The 23,629-nt window shown below is 54.4% G+C and overlaps 1 protein-coding gene across 6 annotated transcripts in view; it reads right to left on the minus strand.

The window, feature by feature from the left end:
* MYO7A (myosin VIIA) overlaps positions 1–23,629 on the minus strand; it is a 69,200-nt gene that overhangs the window by 36,811 nt on the left and 8,760 nt on the right. For 2 of the 6 annotated variants that reach the window (XM_074335724.2, XM_074335727.2), the window contains exons 3-15: positions 22,054–22,206; positions 16,422–16,439; positions 14,915–15,099; positions 14,283–14,404; positions 14,060–14,202; positions 13,704–13,817; positions 12,394–12,547; positions 11,238–11,314; positions 10,520–10,639; positions 9,585–9,727; positions 8,319–8,529; positions 7,673–7,808; positions 4,862–4,968 (exon numbers count right to left, since the gene is read on the minus strand). In XM_074335724.2, the coding sequence (XP_074191825.1) occupies positions 4,862–4,968; positions 7,673–7,808; positions 8,319–8,529; positions 9,585–9,727; positions 10,520–10,639; positions 11,238–11,314; positions 12,394–12,547; positions 13,704–13,817; positions 14,060–14,202; positions 14,283–14,404; positions 14,915–15,099; positions 16,422–16,439; positions 22,054–22,206 (1,683 nt within the window). Of the gene's footprint in view, positions 1–4,059; positions 4,114–4,861; positions 4,969–7,672; positions 7,809–8,318; positions 8,530–9,584; positions 9,728–10,519; positions 10,640–11,237; positions 11,315–12,393; positions 12,548–13,703; positions 13,818–14,059; positions 14,203–14,282; positions 14,405–14,914; positions 15,100–16,421; positions 16,440–22,053; positions 22,207–23,629 lie in introns of all 6 variants that reach the window. The other 4 variants (XM_074335725.2, XM_074335729.2, XM_074335726.2 and 1 more) reach the window with 3 other exon arrangements.

A 23,629-nucleotide genomic window follows, 5' to 3' on the forward strand; every position in this document is an offset into this window, starting at 1 on the left:
AAACAAACAGGAAGCGGACCATCTCAGACTGATACCGAGGAAAGGCACATAGAACCCAGATTCGTTTCCAAAACATTTTGATGTTACTGTGTCCCTGGTGAAGATTTCTTATGAATAAATTTGATTCTCGTTATAAGATTTTATACTTTAAATGAATTTTAGCTGATCTCCTGTAGCACCAAAAACCAGGGGTACAGATATAGATGTGTGAGGCACGTGGGGGAGGCAGAGGCATTTAACCCGTAGACAATATGCCCCAGATTAAAACGAAACTTGCCAAGAACAGCAAACGCTTGCTATTCTGAAATTTGCCATGTTTTCTGTTTTAATTTTATTTGCAACATACTCTCGAGTTTTGCCAAGAGAAGCTGGGAGTATTTGCATCGGGGTAGGGTGAATGTCAGGTCTGTGGCCCCCACAGCTGCCCCCAGACCTGCCCCAGCAGCAGCGCTGGGTGACCCCCACTTAGAGAGGGAACTGTCCGGGTTGGGCTGTGCCCAGGCTACGTTAGAGCCCCTGCCCTAAGCACACACACAGCAGAGACACAGACACACACTCATACACACAGCACACAACACACTGAGCACACAGTGCATGGACACAGTACACACGTCCTAACAGCACACAAAAACACAACAGAATACAGCATATATACACACACAGCACACACCTGCACAGACACACAAAGCGCACACGTACACACACATACAACACACACTCTTCTTTGGGGTTGATCATCGCCCTGGGACAATTTCTGGTCTGTCTTCCCTGCTGGGCTGAGTCCTGTGAGGGCAGGCGGGTCTGCCTTGTTTACGGCTGTGTCCCAGGTCTGGCACGGTGACCGTCAACAACACTGCTGACCTGAAGTGCTGCTGAATTGGTTCCAAGTAACCAAGGGCTCCCGAAAATTGTCCACCTTCCAATTGCTCAAGCCCAACATCTAGGAACCGTCCCCAACTCCTCTTCTCCTCGATCCAGTACATCAGCAAACCTTCTTGGCTCCCCATCCAAAACAGATCCCGGATCTGACCACTTCTTACCACGTCCTCCACTGTCAGCCTGGTCCAAGCCTCCCGCATTCCTTTCAGATTACTGCAATAACCTCCAAACTGGTCTCCCTCCTTCTGTCCCCACACTCCACATGGCCCTCTACTCCGCTATGGATGCAACAGCCCGAGTGAGGCTGTTAAAACACGAACCCAGTCGTGTCTGCCCGCTCAGAACCCTCCAAGGCTTCCTGAGTCACCTGCATGAACACCGAGGTCCTTGTAAGGACCGACGATGTCCCACAGGACCTGGTTCTAGTGACTGCTCGTCTCCTGCACCCTGTGCTCTTCCTACACTGCACCAGGCAGGCTGAGGGCTAAAGATGCACCTTGGGGCTTTGCACTTCTGTTCCCTCTCTCTGTAACGCTTTTCTTCCAAAACGCCTGTGGCTGGCTTCTTTACCTCTCACCAGCATCTTGGTAAGGCCTTTCCTGATCTCCCTATTCAAAACTGCGAAGCCCCACCACCGGCATTCCCCACTCCTTCATTTTTCTCCATATCATATATCACCACCTGACATACTATATATTTTACATATTTATTTGCTTATTAACTATTTCCCCGTCTGCTGGAATGTAAGTTCCATGCAGACAGAGATTTTTTTTTTCTGTTTTGTTCACTGTTACGTCCCTGGGACTGAGGACAATGCTTGGCATACTATGGGCACTCAGTAAATATTTGTGATTGAATGAAGGAGTGAGTAAATGGGGCTCTGCAGCTGCAGAGTCTGCGGTCACTTCCCTGGCCACCTGGGTTTCTGTTTTGCTTTATTTCATTGAGGGGAAAGGTGCTCCTTTCGGATGTTGCTTGTTTTCTGGGATAATCTAAAGATATCTGGGGATGAGGTAAAGGCAGAAGTGAAAAGTCCAAAAGTCAATGTTAAATGACTCCACGGAGGGATCTGAGGGGCGGACAGACACCTGAGCATCATGGGAATGAGGCTGGGAAGTCACAGGCAGGAGAAGCCACTGGCACAAAGAGTGAACAAAGTGTCCTGTGGACTCAGGACCCTGGGAGCATGTGACTGGAGTTAGATTAACGGCGGTGGGGGTGGGGGGTTTGCTCAATGCCTTGGAAGAACTACCATCTTCATGGCTCAGCGGATCCCTCCAGCAGCAATGGACACGAACTCAGAACACTAGGGGGAGGCATCTGCGCTTCCACCCTGAGGAAAGCACTGTAGCTCATACACTGTATCGAATAAACTGACTTCACACTTCACCAAGCTGATTTCCACGTTCCTTTAACAGAGCGATCATGTTTCCAGCCGTTACAAAGCACTTTTTCTTTCCCAGAGGTGAAGCTTACAGAGACAGCATAGCACAGTGAAACAGAGCAGGGACTTGAAAAGCCTCACTTTAGCCCTCACTTGAATGGGACCTTGGACAAGTCCCTGTATCTTCCTGAGACAGACGTGGATCAAATCCCTGTGTGTTATAAGCTGTGTGACCCCCGAGCAAGGCCTCTCTGGGCCCCAGCTTCATTAGCTGTAAAACGGGAGCAACAGCAATTACTCGCAAGGTTACTAGGGGAGTGACTGAGGTGAGAAATGTAAGTGCACAGCTCACAGCCTGGCCCAGAAGAGTACATGTAATTGGTATCAAAGTGTCACGCTGTCTAATTCTGTGCTCCAATAACTCCCTCAGAGGTGGGCCATTCACGGAGACCTCAGGGTCTTATACTTGGCGCTCTCCACGGTTGCTCAGCAAGTAGATTCTAGTCCCAGGTCCAGGGGAAGGAGCCTTAGAACGGGAAACTTCACAGTGTCGTCTCCTGATACTTTGGAATGAGAGGAGAAGGGTAGGTGCAGAAGACGGGGTTCCGTGGTCTCCCAGAACTGTCCAAGACCAGGAGGAATGGGTGGGTCTGGCAGGGGGTGGTCTGGGGACCAGAAGAGGAGAGGAAAGAGGGGAAGAGGGCCCAGAGCCACACCTGTCCCCAATGCTGTGAACCTGCGATAGGTGTGTTCAGGGGTGGGCCTGCTGGGTGCTGGCGCTTCAGGCACCTGGAGCCCCTCTCTGGCCCTTCATTCACCCCATCTGCAGGAGGGGCCACAGTGTTGGCCTGGGGAGTGGGGTACCAGGGCCAATCCATGGGCAGAGGATAGAGACCACCGTGCAACAAGCTCCCTACTCCTGATATGTGGCTGCCCTGCTCTGCTGTGGCTTTTGGGAATTGTCCCAGAACTCTGTGAGGCACTGGGCAGCAGCGGGGTGGGGGGGTGGGGGGGGCAGATGTGCAGAAAGGAAGAGGGACTCAGCACTAAGACTAAAAGTAGGGGGATGTCAGTAGGCGGAGAGAAAACTGAGGGTTGAGAAAAGGGAGGCAAAGGGGATGGCAGAGCTATGCTTCTGCGCAGGGGTCCCCAGCACCTTTGGGACCTCAAGTGCCTTGGGAGGCGCAGCCTGAAGGTGGTGGTTTAGGACGTACAGGGGGTGATGTTCCAAGGCCTTAAGGCAGGAGGTCTGGGGACAATGACTTGTAGTGCCAGCTCTCGAAGGTGCTGGGCCTTGGGGTGAGTCACACCCATCTCTGAGCTTCAGTCCCCTGTCTGCAAAGTGCAGACAATACCACCTGCCCATCCTGCCTCACCGGATTATCACAGGATCTAACCAAATCGCAATGTGGAAACACTTAGCAGGACTTGGCTAAGTCAAAGACTCAATTCAGGAGAGGCTGTGGGTGACATGGGTTCGATTCCAGCTCTGGCCCTGGCTCACAGGGTAGCTGGGCCAGTCTTGTTTCTTTTTCTAGGACTCAGTTTCCTCCTTTAAGAAACCGAGATGCTTGCAGTACACACAACTCAAAAAACAAAAAAACAAAACCACTCCACAAACCACTCCACAAAAAAAACACATTCCAAAAAAAAAAAGAAAAGAAAGAAAAGCACCAGCAGTAGCAGCCAGCCCTTTCCCCAACCCTCAGTGCCACGGGAGCCAAGGACACAGCCCAGCCCCAGGGGCTGCTGAGGCCTCTCCCGCCATCCTCTGACCCCAGGTCTGGGTCTTTTACCTTCGCGGAAGCTGCTGACTGGCGGAGAGTGCCCGATGAATAACCACAGAGAAACTATAACAGGAACCACAGTGCAGGGGGAGATGGGAAGGGAAGGGGGCAAGGAGAACGTGGTGGGTCAGAAAACGGGAGGCAAAACCCACAGGGAGAGAAAAGGAGCCTCAGGGCAGAGGTCTGAGCTCCTGGGGGCCGGGGCAGCATGGGCATCTGAGTGAGCCCCAAGGGGGCAGTGGCTCCGCCTACCCGTGAGCCCCTCCGTGTACCCTCCAGGAAGCCACGGGACAGGAGGAGAATATGAAATAAAAAGGCATCTGATATGATCCTGCAGGAAAAAGTCCACCAGACTACCACTCTAGGGACAAAGGAAATGTAGAGGGTGGGACATTCTCTACCCCCTGGATGGGGTCCAGGGCTACCACAAAAATGGCCTTTGTGCCATTTCTTGGAACACCCACACCCATCCATGTCCTTGGGGCTGGACGTGCTCCCTTTGCCTGTGCTCCGTTAACGCTAGAGGTCCAGGTATGGGGACCCCACCTTAAACCGAGTCCTGATCTGGCTCCTCGTGCCCCCTCGTGTGACCCTTCCTTGGGCCTTGCACCCCACCTGCACCCCACAGTCAGTACAAGAGGAACAGATGGGAGGACCTTGGGGGCCCCCAAGTCCCTCCTGGAACAACAGCAAAGCACTGCGGCTAGAGGGGCTCAGCTGAAGCAATTAGACAAGGGTAGAGGGGTGTTAGACTCAGGCCTGGCTTCTGAGGGGCCCTTCCCACCAAATGACAGCCCCGTCCTGACATTACCATGGCGACGTCAGCTTGGAAGATCTGCTTGATGAACTTGTTCCTGGAGGAGTGGACCAGCTGGATGATGTCTCCATGTAGGGTGTCCCGGTTCTTCTCCAGGAAGCCTGGGCAGCGGCAAAGAGTGGTCACACCTTGCCAGCTCTGGCAGCCTCTGCCAGACAAGATTCAGCCCTTCCCCAATCCTCCCCAAGAGCCAGGTGGACCCTCAAAATTCACTTAGTTCAACCACATCCATGCTATAGTGGGGGATACGGAAGCCTGGAGATAAAAGCAGCTTGCCCAAGATCACAGAGAAAGTGAGGCACAGAGCCAGAACTGGAATGCTGTCTCCCCCAACACAGAGCCCCTCTCTTCCAGACCCCGTCAGAGAGAAGGGCAGGAGGTCTCAGTCCCCGGGAGGGAGCAGGCCCACTTTCCGGACTGAGACACCCAATGCCTGAAATGCCAGCCTTAGTCTTTTGAACGAAGGTGTCAAAAGCCCTTGTTAAGTAAATGTATCACCTGAGAGAGAATACATGTTGATCTAGTACCAGCTAGTAGTAAAGGAGTTAATTAAAAGTAGCTTGTATTTATTTGGACCATGCCTTATGTCTTACAAAGTGTTCTCACAGCTCTGATGATCACTGCCCCTGGAGACACGGGACAGGCAGGAATTATCTTCTCCTCACACAAAGGAGTAAACCAGTGCTCAGAGAAGCTAAGCAAGTTGTCTAATAACACACAGCCAGACACAGGCAGAGTTAAGACTCAAACCCAGGACCCTTGGCACTAGCCCAGGGAGATTCCCCTGCACCACACAGACCTCAGAGAGGCTGCCATTCCCAGGAACTGAGGACTTAGGAACTGGTTAATGGGGGGCCTTACTCGGGTGGGGCAGGAGACAGGGTGCCCAAGGGCTGGGGATGCCTGGGGAAAAGGAACCCTGCAGAGAAACAGCACCTTCTCCCCACTGCCCCAGCTGGTACCTGGCACAGAGACCCAGTGCCAGGCTGCCCACTGGCGTCTGAGGAGGGCAGAGTTGCAGGCAGCGCTCGGTAGGGCAAGAGTGGGCTCTGGAGTTGGGATGGAATTGTAGGTCTCTAATTAAAGCTCTGTGACAGACTCACTATGGGACCTTAGGAAGGTCCCCTCTGGGCCTCAGCTTCCTGTGAAATGGGAATGACAGTACCCATAAGCCCTTGCTTCTCTTCAGATCACCTAACACCACACCCATGTCATAGATAAAATGCTAGATTAAAACAGTACTTTTTGAACCAGAAAATGCTGGTAGAATTGTTTAAAGTGATTAGGGACTTAGGCAAGTCCTTTCCCTCTGTGGGCCTCAGTTTCCAAATTCATTAAAATAGATGACCCATATGGACCCTCCAGATCCAACATTCTGTAATTTTATAACTTCATATAGAGTTCGCTCATTTTCATTTCTGTATCCTCAGCAACAGCATGAAACCTGCTATAGCATAGATGCTTGGTGAAAGTTGGTTGAACAGAACTGAAAGACAATCCTCTATTACTCCAAACACAGACCCTTTGGTTTGCCCAACAGGCCTTCAAACTTAATGTTGGCATCCGACTTTGTAACAGCAGGGTCAGATCACGCATCCAATAATTTAGAGAGGGCTGGGCAGCCTTCAGATTCCATCCCTGCAGCATGGCTCACTGATACTGCCTTCTGGACCAACGCAATGAGGAAGTATGACACCAATGGTTCTTGGCTTGGACTGTGCAGGGGACCCTTTGAGACTGAACGGCAGGAGCTCAGTGTTGACAGATTCCACAACTGATGCCCATTCGCGGTCAGCCCTTTATTCTACAGTGGGAGGGGCGGGGTTGGCAAGGGCAGATGGCAGGCTTTTGACAAACCCTGTAAGAACTCCAAGTGGGTAGACTTGACTGTGTTCTGACCTTCTCTTTATTTCTAGCTTTAAAACAAACCCAACTGCAGTACAGCCTCTTTAAAGCTCACACTTGGTCTTGCTTGCTGAAAGAGTCCGGGCTGGTTCTAAGCCTGGCTTAGCCCCCAACAGACTATGTCATATAAGGACAGTTAACCTCCCTTCTGAGTGCATGTCTCCCATATGTGCAAAAAAGCATTGAATCCACCCAAAAAAATTGAAAGCAGGGTGTCAAACAGATACTTATACACCCATGTTCATGGCAGCACGATTCACAATAGCCAAAAGGTAGAACCAGCCAAATATCCAGCAATAGTTGAATGGATAAATAAAACACACACACACACACACACACACACACACACACACACACACACACACAAATATTATTCAGTCATGAAAAGGAAAGAAAGTCTGACACATGCTACAGCATGAATGAACCTTGAGGACATTATGCAAGTGAAATAAGTCAGACACAAACCGACAGATGTTGTATGTTTCCACTTATATGAGGTTCTTAAAATAGTGAAATACTTAAAGACAGAAAGTAGAGTAGAGGCCATCGGGGCTGGGGGAGGGGGAGGATGGGCAGTGACCGAGTAACGGGTACAGAGCTTCTGTCTGGGCTGATGATTAGGCTGTAGAAATGGATAGTGCTGTTGGTGGCACTGTATTGTGAATACACTTAATGCCACTGAATTGTAGACTTCAAAAGCGTTAAAATAGTAAATCTTATATTACGTATTTTACTACAATTTTTTTAGTCTCTTCTAAAAACAAAAGGGGAGCAGTGAGCCCCCTTTGCTGTTTCCTGAGGCCCCCTCTCTGTCCGTATTCCTGGGGTCCTTGTCCTGGCTGGAGCCCGGGAAGGGAAGGAGGGCACAGACAGAGACAGCCCCCAGCCGCCCGCCGGTACCTTGGGTCTCATAGTAGACGACACCAGCAAAGTGGTTGATTCCAAACTGGGTCTCGTAGTTGTTCTTGGGAGGAATGTAGTTCGTGTTGAGCTTGTGCTGGGAGTTCAACTTATGCAACATGGTGGTGTCCGTGCCCTGTGGGAACCAAGCAGCGGCGGCTGCCGAACCCCCCCTGTCCCCACCCTCCACCAGCCCCACTGCCTATCCTGCCCCACGTCTTCGCACCCTCTCTTCTGTCTTTCTCAAGAGCTTCCCCTCCCTTTATTTAAACCCCATACAGGAACCCTCCATTACCCCGTCTGTGAAGGGGCTGAAGTGGAACCACACAGCCTTGATAATACGTCCCAGTTTAGAAAATTAGTTCCACGAGTGACATCACTAGGTGTCTGAGCACCTAGTCTGGGCCGGCTACGTGCTCAGATCTTCATTGTTTGGTCCAGGACCCAATAGACTGTAGGTGATTCCCAAATGTCAGATGCATGCACTTGAATTGGCTCCAGAGCCACCCCGAGAGGCAGGTATCATCGGTCCCATTTTGCAGATGAGGAAAGCTGAGGCTCAGTGTGGAGGGGATTTGTGTGCCCTGCCCATTGCCCCCCTGGCCTGTATGCAGCCCTGGAGGACCCCACCCTGCCGCAGGCCCACCTTGGGGAACTTGCTCTCCTCGTCGATGAGGGAGATGATGTTCATGGGCTTGTTGGCGATCATGTCCAGGGCATCCTGGTTGTCGGTGAACTCGATGTGCAGCCAGTCGATGCTCTCCAGGTCGTACTCCTCCTGCTCCAGCTTGAACACATGCCGCACGAAGAACTGCTGTAGGTGCTCGTTGGCGAAGTTGATGCAGAGCTGCTCGAAGCTGCGGGGGGAGAGGGCATGGGGGACACAGGACAGGAGAGATGGGTGGGGTGTCACTCAAGCCCTGATCCATGGCCCAGGGGCCCAGCTCTGCCTCCATGGGCAGCATGCCCTTGGGCACTGGTGCCCATCGTGGACTCTCCAATCTCTTAGGTGGGGCGGGATTGTCAAGTCTAACTCCCTCAATGTGCACGAGAGAACCAGAGAGGGCAAAGCACTCACCCAAGGTCACTCAGTGAGTCAGAGGGAGAGTTAAGGCTAGGGCTGGGGGCTTGAAACTCCCTGTGCAGGACCTTTTTCCCTGCATGACCAAGCCCTGTAGGGAGCGCTGGCAGGGGGGCCCCAGCCCTTGGCAGAGCACCTGGGGTGAGGACAGCCAAGGCGCTGGGCAGGTGGACATAGAGAGGGATCCAGTGTCAGCAGCACCTGGGAAGGGGGCTGACGAGAGTTGGAAGCAGAGCCTTGATGGCTGATATCTCTGATTCACCAACTCTGTGCTCTCCCAGGTGACACTGTGTTTTCAATGTGGGTATTTTGGCAGTGGGGGAGGGCTTTGAGGCATGCAAGCATTACAGGAATTGAAGTGACTTGCCAGGGGTCACATAACTAGGAAGTGGGGCAGGGCCAGCTGTCTCCAGCCCCAGGATCTACCTGGGCCTGCTCCATCCATCTTGTCTGCCTCTCACATGGCCCCCAAGAGTATGGGACCTCAAGTGTGGCCAAGACCCCCATGTTGAGCTTGGCCCAGGCCTGGCCTCACCTGCTTTGAGGCACCTTGCAGTGTGGACACTGGGCAGATGGAGCCCATGATGGTATTACAGCCTCACCCCTTGCCTACCCGTCCCCTGCCCCCAGCTGGCCTCAGCTGACTCCTGGGACTGGAGGGGATGGGAAGGAAGGGGAGAGGGCCCACCAGACTAACTGGAATCAAATTTTCCCACGGCCTGGCAGAATGTGTTTGGCACCAACTAAATGTAGTTTAAAAGGAGAGATGTGACATTTCTTATGTCTGTGCTATGGAAGAAAATTCCCACAAGGCAGAGCCCCGCGTGGTACCTGTTCACAGCAAAGTTCTCGAACCCAAAGATGTCCAGAAGGCCGATGGAGCGGCGAGAGTTCTGCACCTCCTGGGAGGGGGGCTTGTAAATCGCTGCGTTGATCTTGTCCACGATCCAGACAAAGAGCCGCCCGTAGATCCCCTGAGAGGCAGGGCAGCCTCATTGGCCACTGGGCCCAGCCACACCCTCCCAGGGAGATAGGCCTGACTCCTGGGCCCTTCGTGGCCTCGCTCCCGCCCCTTCCGTGAAACAGCGTGCTGTTGGAAACTGCCAAGCCTTTCCTCAAGCTGTTCCCTCTGCCTGGAGCACCCTTTTCTGCTTGGAAAATTCCTACTCATTTTTCAAAGCTCCTCTGAGAAACCTTCCCTGACCTCACAGCTTGGGAAGGAGCCCTCCTTTGGGGTCCTATCTCTCCATCCATCTCTGTCTCCCCAGCAGCTCTGAGTATCTTGAGGGTTCCAGAGCCCAGCCCAGGGCCTAGAGCAGGGAGGGGCCCAATGGACAGCAAACACACGACTGCGGAAACAGGCAGGACTTGGTGCCTCCCCACCCGACCCAGCCCCGTTACTGTCTTCTTTGAAAAGATGGGAAAGGGTGGCCCCTGGGCTGGGAACAGCACAGCAGACTGAGGACCCAAAGAATATGGCCTAGCATGAGGCCCAAAGATGGTGGAGATCAAAGTATGCAAGGGTGGAGGGCCTGAGGGGACCAGAGCTGGCAGGGCCCCTGGAGGGTAAACTGCCCAGCCCCTTGTGGGACGAGTGGAGCTCAGGGGAAGACAGACCCAGAAAGAGCCAGTGGCCAGAGCCCGGACCTACGGGCAGACCAGGGTCAAGGCCCTCCGCCAGCTGTGTGGACTCCTGGGCTCCTGCCCGTTCAAACCCAGTCTCCTGATGGGCAGGGAGAGCCAGTGGCCACTCCACAAACGCCCACCTTGACGAAGGCATCTCGCACGTCCAGCGCCTGCTCCCTGCTGAGCGGGGTGGACACCGTCTCCCCCCGAGTGATGAGGGTGCGGCTGGTCAGGCAGTTCATCAGGTCTGGAGGGTTCACCTGTGGGGTGATATCCAGGCTCTCACCCAGCCCCCCGCGGGCCTGTCCCTCCCTCCACCGCACCAAGAACCCCCTCCTGCTTTCTACCCAGGCCTCGCGCAGACTGTTCCCTCCACTAAGAATGCGCTTCCCGGTGGCCTCACAGCCAAATCCTCCCAAGCCACTAAATCACATCCAAATGCTGCTGGGAAGGAATTGCTCTCTCCTTGACAGGCCTGTCCTGTTCCCCTGGCAGGTTACCTGTCCCTCCCAGCCTGGCTCTGACTCTGGCTTTATTTATCCCAGTTTTCCAACCCAGAGCAGAGCCTAATGTTTGCTATACAACTGACTGACTCACTCACTCAGGGCCCCGGGCCCAGGAGCAGCTGGGCTAAGACAGGCAGTGGGACTCCCAGACTCTGGGCTCTATTCCCCCACAGGCACCGTGCCCAGCACAGATCCTGCACACAGTTGGTTCTCAGGGTTGAACCTCTAGGACTCTTCAAGCAGAGGATCCAGCACCTTGGTCCGCACGTGTCCAGGCCCCTGAGCCTAAGGTCAAAACTCTCCCTCCGACAGAATCAGAAGCCGTTGTGGAGACAGAAGACCAGGCACTGACCTCGAGCAGGGATGCAGTGGTGGCCAGCGACGGGGAGAAGAGAACCTCACAGGCATCCAGGTTTTCAAACGTGCGGGCTGTGAGCAGCAAGAGGGCACAGTGTCAGGTAAGGGAGGGAGGGCATGGGGGAAGGGCGTAATCTAGGAGGACCAGGAGCCATGTCCACTCTTAGGGGGCCTGTCCTATTCACAGAGGGCATCAGCACTATGAGTAAATGCTACTCTGGGTCCATATATGTTGATGAATGTCCTCACCATGAGCTATGGGCACCATGAGGGTAGGAACCGTATGTGTCCAGCACCTGGCTTCATGCCTGGTGGCATCCACGTAGCAGACACTGGCAGTGACACCCATCTCCCCCAACCTCCACTCCAGACTCCCAGAGCAATCCGGGGCTCCTATGACACAGGCTTTGTGAACTTGCTTAGCTCAGTGCCTCATACCATCTGTCCTTCCCCAAATGTGCCCTGCTTTCTCAGGCCTCAGGGCCTTTGCACAAGCTCTTCCTTCTGCCTGATGCTCCCTTTCTCCACATCTCTTAGTCTTTCAAGACTTACTAGACTGTGAACTCCTTGGATCTGGGATTATTCATGCATTCACTGAGCAAACTTTCCCAGAGAGACAGTTTTGACGTAAGCTCAGGCTCTTACTCGTCTAGGGACCATGTTGACTACCCAGGGCAAGAGCAGAGTGGGACTGGTGGCTGCCTCAGAGAACCACCTCCCAGCCTGGCACATAGTAGGTGTCCAGGCAGTGTTAGACAAGTGAACATGTTTTCTTCCCTAGCCTTCCCCCTTTTCTGAAGATGGCTGTTTAGTCACTCACACCTTAGTATGAATTAATTCAAAGATTTATCCTCTCTCCAAAATATCTGACCTTAAAGAAGAAACCAGATTTAAAAGGGGTCTTAAAGGGCCCATAGTGAACCCTAGTATACTTTACCTGTACATCTCTATTGAGGGATTTCAGCACAGTGAAAGCACACCTGAGGCTAGCAGATCTGTTCAAATCTACCACAAGTGAACTCTCCACCCCAAAGAGGATATGTACGGGGACAGAAACTGAGCCACCTGGACCCCCTGGACAGCTAGTTGTTGTGCTGCCCTTGGAGTCAGTGCAGGGGTGGGGTGGGGAGTGTGCCATTCGGGCCCCTCACCCTCATACTGCAGGTTGCCCAGGTGCAAGATGGTGGCCAGGAGCTTTGAGATCTCCCAGTTCTCCGTGTCGGTGAACATGAGCACCTTCATGGCGGAACGGATGTTGGCGTACTCCTGGCTGTCCTCCCGGCCCTCACAGGTTATGCAGTTACCCTGGTGGGCAGGCGTGGGAGAGTGGGTGCAGAAGGGCATCAGGGGGGCCAGGGGTATCCCCCGAGAGGCCGTCCCTGGGCCGAAGGGCCCTCACGGCCAGGCCAGGCGAGCCCAGGGCTCCTAGCGACTCCTCCAGAATATCTAGAAAGCTCCTGCCTAGGCTTCTCAAGAACATGTTTCCCAAATCTGGAGACCTTGGATGCCCCCCAATGACCAAGTCACTGCTGTCAGGCCTGGCCTGTCACCCTGCCTGGCAGTCACAGCACCAAGGCCCTACCATTCTCCCCCCTTCCCCGATGCACACCCACCCTCAGGGATTAGAACCCCTCACCAAGTATAGCCTAGAGTGGAAGGAAGAGGGGTAACTGCAGACGGGCAGAGCGCTGACAGTCTGCCTTCTTATGTGTGCCTATAAGGTCTGTGTGCGAGTGTGTGTGTGTGTGTGTGTGTGTGTGTGTGTGTGTGTACAAGTGTGCCAGCTAACCATAGGAAGGGTCCAGGAAGGCGTGTCACACATACAACACACACACACACACACACACACACACACACACACAGCCTCCCTCAGGTGCCATAGCCCAGCCCAGCTCCAGACAACCAGTCATAGGCTCTCCCCAGGGCTAAGGAAGCTGGTGCCCCCCAAGCCAGCCTGCTGCGTGTATAGCCCCCCACCCGGTGCTGGGTGGTAGCAATGGCCCTGGGACTCACTTCTCCTTGGTGGCTTGACAGCAGCACGAGGCTGGCACCTGAGCCTTGCAACCAGCGAGCCCTTGAGGCTGAGGCCACAGGAGCCTGTACACCAGTCTCGGGAGCCTGGCAGAGGCCCCAGTCTTCACGTCCTCACAGACTGAACTAACACAGGGCTGTGTGCGTGTACACGTGGGTGCGTGTGTGTCTATGTCCCTGGTCTGGGATATCTATGCACATTTGTATGTCTGTGGTGAGAATCTGTCTGAATGTGTGTGCGAGTGGGTGTGTGCCCAAGTGAGGAATAGGCCTATGGCATATGCAAGCCCAGGGTGGGCTGGGGCAGGTCAGGGGACAGCAGAGAGCACATGGGAATTTGCCACCGCGCATACAGCTGGGGAGGGGCTGGGCTGCCCCTGACCTTGCTGGGATGGGTGTCCCCTCCCTCGGTGCCCCATCTCAGCCTCACCATGGCCAAGTAGTTATAGTCCGTGGCCTGGCCCAGGCCCAGCTTCTTCTTCTGGTCCTCACTCATGCCCTCCAGCATGCAGTAGAACACGTGGTAATTCCTTTCATCAGGGGCCTAAAAATGTGGGACAGGGGCAGGAGGGCAGGAGGTGGCCATCAGGAGTGAGACAATCAGGAAGACTGGAAATATAGTTTGCTATTTTAACGACTGGGTTTCATGAAAAAGCCCCCACGGTGTTTTCATGGTGGGATTTCAGGCACAGGCAAGCAGGCAGCCGCCTAGGGACCCCTGAGGCTATGCACAGTGTGTCTCACATGCAGCCTGAGGCTGGGGTCCTGTGCAGGGTTCGGGCCCACCTGGCGACAGACGCGTGACTTCTCCAGCAGGTACTGCTCAATCTTGGCGCCCTCAATGGCACCCCGTTTGTTGAAGTGAATGTCAATGTACTTCCCGAAGCGGCTTGAATTGTCGTTTCGGATGGTCTTGGCATTTCCGAAGGCTTCAGGGTGGGTAGAGGGTCACGGGCAAGGTCAGCCCCCACCCAGCCGCCCCGCCCCACTCTGAGAGCCCTGGACCTACCTTCCAGGATGGGGGTGGCCTCCAGCACCTGCTGTTCGATCCACGAGTGCTGCCCACTGATGGCTGCCAGGAACTGCAGGATCAGCTTCGTGCTCTCTGTCTTCCCTGCCCCAGACTCCCCACTGCAGAGCAGAACCAGAGAGAGGGAAGGGCCTCTCACAGTCTGCATTGTCCCCTCCCCACAGGGCTTCAGCCTAGCTGCTTTCTCTACCCATCCTCCCCCATCTGTAAAATGGGCTGACAATATGGACCTTTCGAGACTGGGAGACTAAAGGAGCTCAGTGCTCTGCCACAGCCAAAGGTTACTTTCCTTCCCCTTCATTCAGACATGCACACCCCTCCATCCACACTTGCCATAGACCATGGCACATATTAGATGCTTGATCAATGTTCTTTTACCCTCTGCCAGAGAGAGAACAGCAGCCTGAGATTTCAACTGACTATAACTTGACAGAAGCCATCTGCAAATAAGGTTGGCTTCAAAAGCTAACATGAGCTTTGGTAACATTAATAGAGATATAAGGCCTGGGAAAGGGGAGGTGATTCTCTACATTATGAGGCATCAGCAGAAACACAGAGCTGGAGCTCTAGAGGCTAAGCCTGGAGCTCCACATCGGTCCTAAGCCACTCACCTGATGATGCAGCACTGGTCACGGCTGTTGCGTTTCATATTGAAGTAGCAATTATCAGCAATGGCAAAGATGTGGGGCGGCATCTCCCCAATCTTCTTGTTGGTATACTGGCGAATGTGTTCTGGTGAGTAGATGGAGAGCAGCTGGTAGGGGTTCACAGCCACCAGGATGGAGCCCGTGTATGTCTGCAGGTAATAAGGAACAGAGAGCTCACCTCTTCCCATATGAGAGGCTCAGACTCCAGGAGCTCTCAGGCTCTATCCCTCTGAAAGGGAGAGCATTGGCTTTGGGGTCACATCGCTCTAGGGTCTGAATCCTGCCTCCCTAGGAGCCGGGGGTGGAGCCTTCAGACTAGTATTGGGTCTAGTTCAGAGTAGGTGCTCCACAACATTTGATGAAGGGAGGAAGGGAGGGAGGGAGGGTCTCTAAGACTCAATTTCCTTATCTTTATCTAGAAAATGGGTACAAAATAACTGTTTATGTAGATTAAAGAAGATGGTAGACTTTAAATTGTATAGCACACTGTAGGTTCGCCTCAAATGCCATCTCCCACTTTTGTCACCAAGCCCTGCAGCCCAAACTTTTGGAGCAAAATTCATAAACTAGACCTTTCCAGAGCAGAGGATGGGTTGGTGCGGGGGGAGTAAAACCAAGGTATAAAGAGCTGAAGGGGCTGGGGTATGTGGTTTATAGGCGCTGGGTGGGCCCCAGTCCCCGCAGCACTACCCATGTGCTCTGGGGACAGAGCACCTCCAGCCATCCTGGGCAGTGTAGGCTCAGGGGCCAGATGTACCTCAGGGAGCCTTCTGAGGGCTGTCTCTCCATGGGCTCCTCTCTTAGTGCACAGAATGGCAACCGGTGTGCAAAATTTCCTGCTCTGTGTCCGGGCTCTGCCAAACAGGGGACAACAGGCCTGGCCCTCTGGCCACGAGGGCACAGTGAGGCGCTCAAGGGTAACTTCTCCATCTTCCCTCCCCTTCCCATCGAAACTTGAAAAGGTCAGGCCCAGCCTGTAATTGGTTATGGATGCGTTGACATTTGGGCCAGGAGAGGCTGAAGGAAGATGTGACCACACAGGGAAAGTGACAGCCCCACCCATCCCTTCCCCTCAGGGCTCAGTGCCTCTACCAGAGCCACAGCCATGCCCCAGCAGCTTCAGCTAAGACTGCCATGCAGGGAAGGCACTGCTTCCGGCACTGCCACTGCATGCCAGGGGAAACGCCCACCCCTGGGCCAGGTGTGGCCATGCAAAGCAGCCCTGGGCTGGGCATCCAACATCCAGGCTCTAGTCCTGGCCAGACACTGCCCTTCTGTGGGCCCTGGAGGGCCCGCCTCTCCCACCCAGGCTGTTCCTCCAAGCAGCCCACTCCAGAGCAGCTGGGCCTCACTGTGCTGACCGCCTGCAAGAGCCCAAGCAGGAAGAGATGGGGCCGGATGGGGAAGTGGGCAGGAGAGGGGTCAGGCGGAGCACATATGGAGAGATGGAGCAGCTCTGTGCCACACTCACCTGCCCGCCACAGCTGGTCTGAAGTCGGAAAGTGAGGAGCAGGAGAAAAGGAAACTGGTCAGTGGGGTACGGGATGATGACGGTCTTCTGTACGAACAACAGCCCAGGGCTGGGCTAACAACTTAGAGCAGAACTTGCCCACCTCCAGCCCTGGGATGCCTCAGCCACCGTCTCCTACAGCTCAGCCCTGCCCAGCTGTGGGACAAGCTAGACTGATCCCGGGTTGGGGGAGTGACCACAAGGAATATCCCTTTGGCAGATCACTTCACTTCTCTAAGCCTCAGTTTGCTCATCTGTAAAAGGAGGATGGTAACGTCCACCTCCCAGGCTTTGACAGGCGCCTGGTGCAGACTGGCTGTCCATGACCACCACACTTCCTTAAAAACGTAACATTCAACTGCCTGGCCCATGATCACCATGTGGCATGAGACTGGCTCCAGGCAGCCACTCAAGAACCCTTCACTGAGAAATGAGGGGAGGTTGACAGCTGCTCTCTTAGGGGCAGGGAGGGAAAGCCTGGGGCTGTGGGAGCTCAGAGGAGGCCCCCTGGAATCTTCAAAGGGGGCTGGGGCGTGGGAGGTGGGAGAGGGAGAGTAGAGGGCTCTCAGTGGAAATCAAACACAGAGGCGTGGAAGGGCGTGACGTTTGGGAAGTCTGCTGGAGAAAAGTAACCCTGGCCGCTGTGTAGCTTTGGGAGGCTCGATAGCCGCTCCAGAGACTGGAGCTGGAGATACTATTTCAGACCTAATGAACCACTCAAGGGAGGGGGCGGGGGAGACAGGACCACACGGAGGTGGCCCTGAGAGCAGGCTCTGCCACCAAGCGCGTGGCAGGGGCAATACCAGAGAGGGCCAAGGGCACCATGTACATGGCGAGAAGCATTCCGAGGACTGGGCCTCGACACTCTTCGCTCACCCACGTCTCCCACAGTCCTCTCTGTTCTGCCCACAGCTCAGAAGGCTCTCCCGTGCCCTAGGCGCCTCAGCCCCCGCCTCCGCCTCCCGGACCTCCCCACTTAAGGTCCACCGTCTGTCCAGACCGGAACTCACCCTGCCCTTCAGCCTCTCAGCTCAGCCAACAGTACACGATCATTTTCACCCAGGGCCGGACGTGGGAGGTACCTTGCTTGATGCCTCCCTCTCCCTCACACCAGCCCTCCCCTCTCCACTAGTGCAGCCACCCCGCTGGCCCAGTCCTCCATCAGCTCTCAGCAGACCATTGCAGGCACCTCCCCCCTGGACTCCCCACTTCCACACTGTCCCCTACGATCTATCCTCCACTGGGAGCCAGGGTCAGCTTGTAAAATATCTGATCATGTCATCCCTGCCTCTCCCCCCAAAAACCCTCAGGCAGGTTCCTGTGGCTTCAGGACAAAGCCCATGTCCTTTCCCGCCTACAAGCGCTGGCCCTGACCAGCCACATCCCTCAGCCAGAGCTCCCTCTATAGTAACCCTTCTGTTAAAAGCCCCACAATCCATCCTCTGCCCCTTCACCAGCTAATGTCTGCTCATCCTTCGGGTCCAAGCTGAGATGACCACCCTGCAGGAAGCGGGCCATCCTCCTGTGTGATCCGTCACAGCCCACATGGTCCCTGCACTTGGCTCACCTGACTCCTCCATAATTCTGGTTCAAGGGCTCTGCCCCCAGCCTCGCTGTCCCCCAGAGCCAGGGCCAGGCACCCTGCACCGCATGTAGGATACTCAGCAAATCTTTGCTGACAGACTGAAATGAATGGGTGGAGAAGAAATGAACGGCTGCCCACAGGAAACAGCAAGGAAGGGAGCTGAGGGGATAGGCCCATCAGCAACACTGGGGCAGCCCTCTACGCTGACAGGAAGGACGGCCCGGGCATGCGGCTAGTGGAAAAGCACAGAGCAGCATGTGGAACAGTGCTACCATTTGTGTAGAAGAACATTTTTAATTATATCTCTATATAGTTTTATATCATGTATATGATTTAGTCACATGCACAACGGCCCTCTATATCTGTAGGTTCTGCATCTGCAGGTTCAACCCACCACGAATCGAAATCATTTGGGACAAAATGTTACGTTGTGGTTGACGTGTACTGTGTAGTTGGGCCTACAATGGTTGCATCTGTACTGAACGTTTTTTCCTTGTCGTTTTCCCTGAACAATGCAGTATGACAACTACTTACATTCATTAACATTGTATTCAGTATTGTAAGTAATCCAGAGATGATTTAAAGTATAGGACAGGATACGTATAGGTTACATGCAAATGCTACATGCACCGTTTTATACAAGGGACTTGAGCATCTGAGGATTTTGGTCCTGGAATCAATAATGAATCCTCCACGAATACCAAGAGGCTATTATATATAGTATGTAGTCTTTCTTCTGAGGATAGATTAGAAAGTAATAGCAGCAGTTCTCTGAGCGGCAGAAGGAAAACTTCCAATTTGTAGCACATATACCCATTTCCAAATAAATAATAAAAGCTAGGTCTCTTCCTTCAGTGAGAGGACCCTCCCCAGCAGAAGGGCAAAGACACACCAACTGCCAAGAAGACCCCTGTGGGGGCAGGACTTTGCAGCTTCCGCTCCATGTCCCCCTTTCCTCTTCAGAAGGCCACTGTGAGGTGTGGTCACATTCCTTCTCAGACGGGAGAACTGAGCCTCTGAGAAGGGGAGGGACTTCAAGCTCATATAGCAGCAGATAAGCAGGGAGTGGGATGAGCAAGGGACCCTAGCACCAGAGGCCCAGCTCCTACCTCCCCGCCTGGACTTCCCCAGCTGCCAGGTCTGTACCTGCGGGACTGTGGAAAGGGTGTAGGGGGAGTGGAAGAAGCAAGGGGCTTGGCCACTGTCCGTCTCTGGTCCTCGGTGCCCACCCATCCCCTGGGACTCTCAGCACGGCTTCCTGAGCCCCCTGGCCCTCTTTCCCTGAGAGTCCACAGTCAGCAGAGGGTTAATGCCCAGCTGCCCAGTAGAAGCCTCTTGCTCAGATCTCCAGTAATAAAACCTGCTCTGTGGGGCCATGGGCTGGGGTGGGGGAGAGATAAGGACTATTCCCAAGCACCAGACACAGCTCACAAGGTCCCCAGGGGCCTCTAAATGCCCAGGAGGAGATCAGAGGGCCTCCTTAGGAAGGAATCCATTTTACCCCAAGCTCCACCTCCTCCAGGAAGCCCCCCAGGCCTGCTAGCCTGGGGCTTCTACCTTAGCAGGCCATGAAGACCAAGACACATATCTTAGGACACACATCTTCCCAGAGCCACAGAGGCGTCCATCCAAGGAGTCTCCCCATTGTGCCAAAGGGAAGGATGAGACCAGAGAGTAGCAGAGGCTCTCCAAAGGCCACATGGCAAGACCAGGACTAGGCCTCCCAGACTGGGCTCCAGCCTCTGTTCAGCACTGGGGAGTCCTGGGTCCCTATCAGCCTGCCAGCTGTTCCCTGCAGAATCCAGGGATGGTCCCAGGCCTCTGGGACCACGCAGTGAGAAATTGCTAGGTGTCCTCTGAGGTCCCTCTCCCGCTTGGGGTGCCCAGGGCTCATTTGTGGCTCTCGGTGCTACCCGTCAGGATCCTGGGAGCAGGCCAGCTGGAGCAGGCAAACACAGGGCAGACAGCGAGGGACAGAGTGTCCGCCTGGCTCACGGCTGTGAGCAGCGTGGTAATCTGAGGAATTCCTGGGTGTGCGTGGCTGTGCCCAGGGTAACCCAAGCCATGAAGTGACCAGGGGTTGCCATGGTTAGGGACAGGTATGGTTTCTGGGTGGGACAATGGCCTGGCTGCTTCTTCAAAGCCCTGCTCTAAGCCTGCCTCCTCTATTCAGTCACAGAATCATGCAGTCAGCAAGTCGAGGGAACTTCCTTGAACCCTGTAGTTCCTGAGCATGACTCTCCAAACCAACAGACATGCAGAATCAGGTCTACGGATTGTCGCAGCTGGGACCTTCGAGGTGCCATGGCTTGGTTTTCGGACCACACGGCTCTGAATAAGAAGGCAGCTAAGACACCTCTGCTCAGTTCCATCCCATGTCCCCTCCCCACCCCACCCAGAAAAGTGGTCAGAAATCTTATTAGTGACACTGCTAATAAATGGTATAGATCTCCAGGTTTTCTGGAGAACCCATAAACCTTTGGAATTCTTTTCTTTGACCCCCTAGGTGGCCCCAAGAATACAATGTCCAGGCTGATTGCTCCACTAGCTGCCAGCTTATCAGTCTACCCCCCAAAATTTCACAAATAATATTCACTGATCCCAGACTGAAGTTTCTTCCTCCCCTCATCCTTATGAATTCTGCTTTTGCCTTTGCTCCTTGATTCGGTCTATTAACCATCTCCTCCGGACAGGAAAATGGGCCAGGATATCAGCTCTGGTTGTGGCCTCCATGGAAGGAAGGTGGGGGCTCCTCGTTTACCTCCAGATCCAAGTGTCAGACTTCACTTGGGTCTGGGCAAGCGGCCATAGAGAGCTCCAGGACCCCGCTGTGTCCACCTTCCATCCAGGGAGGGAAGCAGAGACAGAACTGCCAAGAATTGGGATACAGACACCAGTGGGTCCTCATGGGGTATCTCTGGCCTTGGCTCAAGTTCTAGCCGCACCCCCCAGTTAGGGGACACTGCTCTAGGTGGGAGGTGCTGTCTGCATCCTGCCCCACTCTGGGTGAAGGAAAGAGTAAGAGGGGCTTTGTCAGCACCAAGTGCTCCCTGTGGAAGCCACTTGCTGTACCTATGCAATGCACAGACGTCAAGGGCTTGGACACAGCCTCTCCTTGGGAACCCAAAGTCGCAGAGGGACCCAGAATGGGGAAGGTAGTGGAGGGCCTCCCAGGCAGCGGAGGGGTCACAACGCCAGGACTTCTAAGGGGATAGATCCCTGGCCTGAAAGCATCTTACTGTGATTCCTCAGGGACAACCCCCCGGGCTCCCTCACACTCTTCCAGCTCTGTCCCCCTGACTCCCCTTCACATTCCTGACAACCTGGTGACTCCATGCTGCTCACCTGCCTGGCATGGTCTTGCCTCTGGCTTTCTATTCACGTCACGTAGTGCCCCTTCCTGAATGCCATCTCTACCAGCCAACCTCACACACCTAAGGCCAAAAAGTGTGAGAACCTCTAGACTCAATGATCTCTGTGGTCCCTTCTTGTTCTGATGGTCTCTGAGCCCACCTCTTGGGATCAGCTCAGTCCTAGCTGCGTGAGACCGTATTTGTCCTGAGTTTTCAAGGTGAAGTGTGGGGTATGTGTATGACTGTTTCTACTATCAAGGTTTTGGCGGGGGGGGGGGGGAGAGGGGCAGCAAGGGTCATGTTCCCTCCTCTATCCCCTTCCTGAGGCAGGCCCCAGCCTCACAGCAAACCCAGAGACGGCAGCAGTTCCCCTTCTCTGGGCAAAGCACTGAGCCTCTCACCGACCCCTCCCTGGACGCCCAGTGGTTTCAAGGCCTGCAGAGCTACATGAACCTGCAGTGGCACAAAGCACAGAAGCTATGGCCCGAAACCACAGACCAAAGAAGCTATGGCTCGAAAGAGAAGATGAGCCAGATGGAGGGATACAGCCAGATGAGTCCCTGGACCCCAGTGTCCGGCAGCAGACCTGGCAGTCTCAGGAGGCGGGGCCCCGGGTGGTGCGGGTGGGGCTGTGGGCCGGCGGGGTGTCACTCACGTAGATGAGGTGATCCCGGTAGCGGATGAGCAGGTTGCGCAGGATGCCAGCCTCATTGAGGTCCCCCAGGCGGATCATGTCCTCCACGCCGTGCACCGAAGTGGGGTGCATGGGCTTGATGTGCGTGGCATTCTGTGGGGAGATCCAGTGTTCCTGCGGGGAGGCCCAGCAGCTAACGTCAGGTTACTCTCCTGGAGCAGGGACTGTGCACTGCTGGGGAAGGGGCCCAGGAAAGGAGGGGACCCCCAGTCTGTGAGACCCTGGTAAGGGCCTCGTCCTCTTCTGTAACCAAACGCTATCAGTTTTAGCAGGTTTGAGTCTATGAAGATGGTCTGCCCACCCCCAACCCCATGGACCGCTCCTTCTCCTCTTAGGGGATTCTCTCTGCAGACCTAAGAGGTGGATGGCCAGGGACTTTGGCCCCACCTTACAGTTATCATAAAGGGGATTAGAGTTCCTCGGTCACACTGCAGGATGGAGTGGAAAGTGTAATAATTAGAGGTAGACTTGGCTTCAAATCTAGGCTCTGGTAAGCAAATGCATAAAAAGTAATGCCAGCTAATGCCAAGAATAAACAGGCACACGGGATGAATTACCAAGGTAGCTACATTAGACAGGGTGGTCAGTGGCCACCTCTCTGAGGAGATGATGTTTTAGCTGAGACCTGGATGATGAGAAAGAGACCCCTGTAAGACGTGGCGTTCCCCGGGAGAGGGAAATCGAGGTCTAGGGAACAACAAAAGCAAAGGACCTGAGGCTGGGGGAGACCAGGCAGTAGCAGTGGGGATGGGGAGAAATAGACCCACTTGGGATATATTTCACAGGGCTTGTTGGTGTATGTGGAGCAGGGGTGAACTTTCAGTACTGGTGAGCTGAAGGGGCAAATAGGACAGGTTGTCCTCTGGCTCCCCCTACTTTCCCCTGCAATATTTCCTGCTGCCACAGGGTGGAGCATGCAGCCAACAGTACTGACGCAAACAGCTTGCAAAGCCCTGTTTCCTTCCAGCACTGGAAGCCTCCCCTCCCCAACGTGGTCTCCAACACTGCGCACAATCCCAGCTGCTCCGGCAAGTGAGAGTCTGACCTGTGCTCTGGAGTGTGGCTATCGCCTGAGTCAAGCCCCCACGTCCTCTGGCGCCCTCTCCCCCTTTCCAAATGACAGAACCCAGAGAGCCTCAAGACCAATAGGAACCTGAGTTTTGGGAAGGGGATGTAAAGGGGACCCCTCTGCCACCTTCCAGCTCAAGCCCTCAGACTTGCTGAGTAGGTGTGATGCACTTGTCATGAACTCTCACACTTGCTTCTCCTCCGGGTCCCCTCTGGGATAACCAACCCCAATGGCTAGATACTAGCAGGAATCTGGGCATTGGTCCCCCCATCCCATCCCACCCCCAACCCCACTGTCACCCATTCCTACCCATTCAACCCTCTAAAGCGCTGCTGAGTGGGCAGTGTCCTCACCGACCTTGAGTCCCTACCCTGATCCAGACCAGCATCGCTCTTCTGGCCCCTGCCCCTTGCCGCCCTTCACTTTACCTCCAGCTCTCCCCTGCCCCCAACTCGTCATCCTCTGGGG

The sequence above is a fragment of the Rhinolophus sinicus genome, chromosome 14 (assembly GCF_057876585.1).
Source record: "Rhinolophus sinicus isolate RSI-liver-muscle chromosome 14, RSI-T2T, whole genome shotgun sequence".
Lineage (NCBI taxonomy): Eukaryota > Metazoa > Chordata > Mammalia > Chiroptera > Rhinolophidae > Rhinolophus > Rhinolophus sinicus.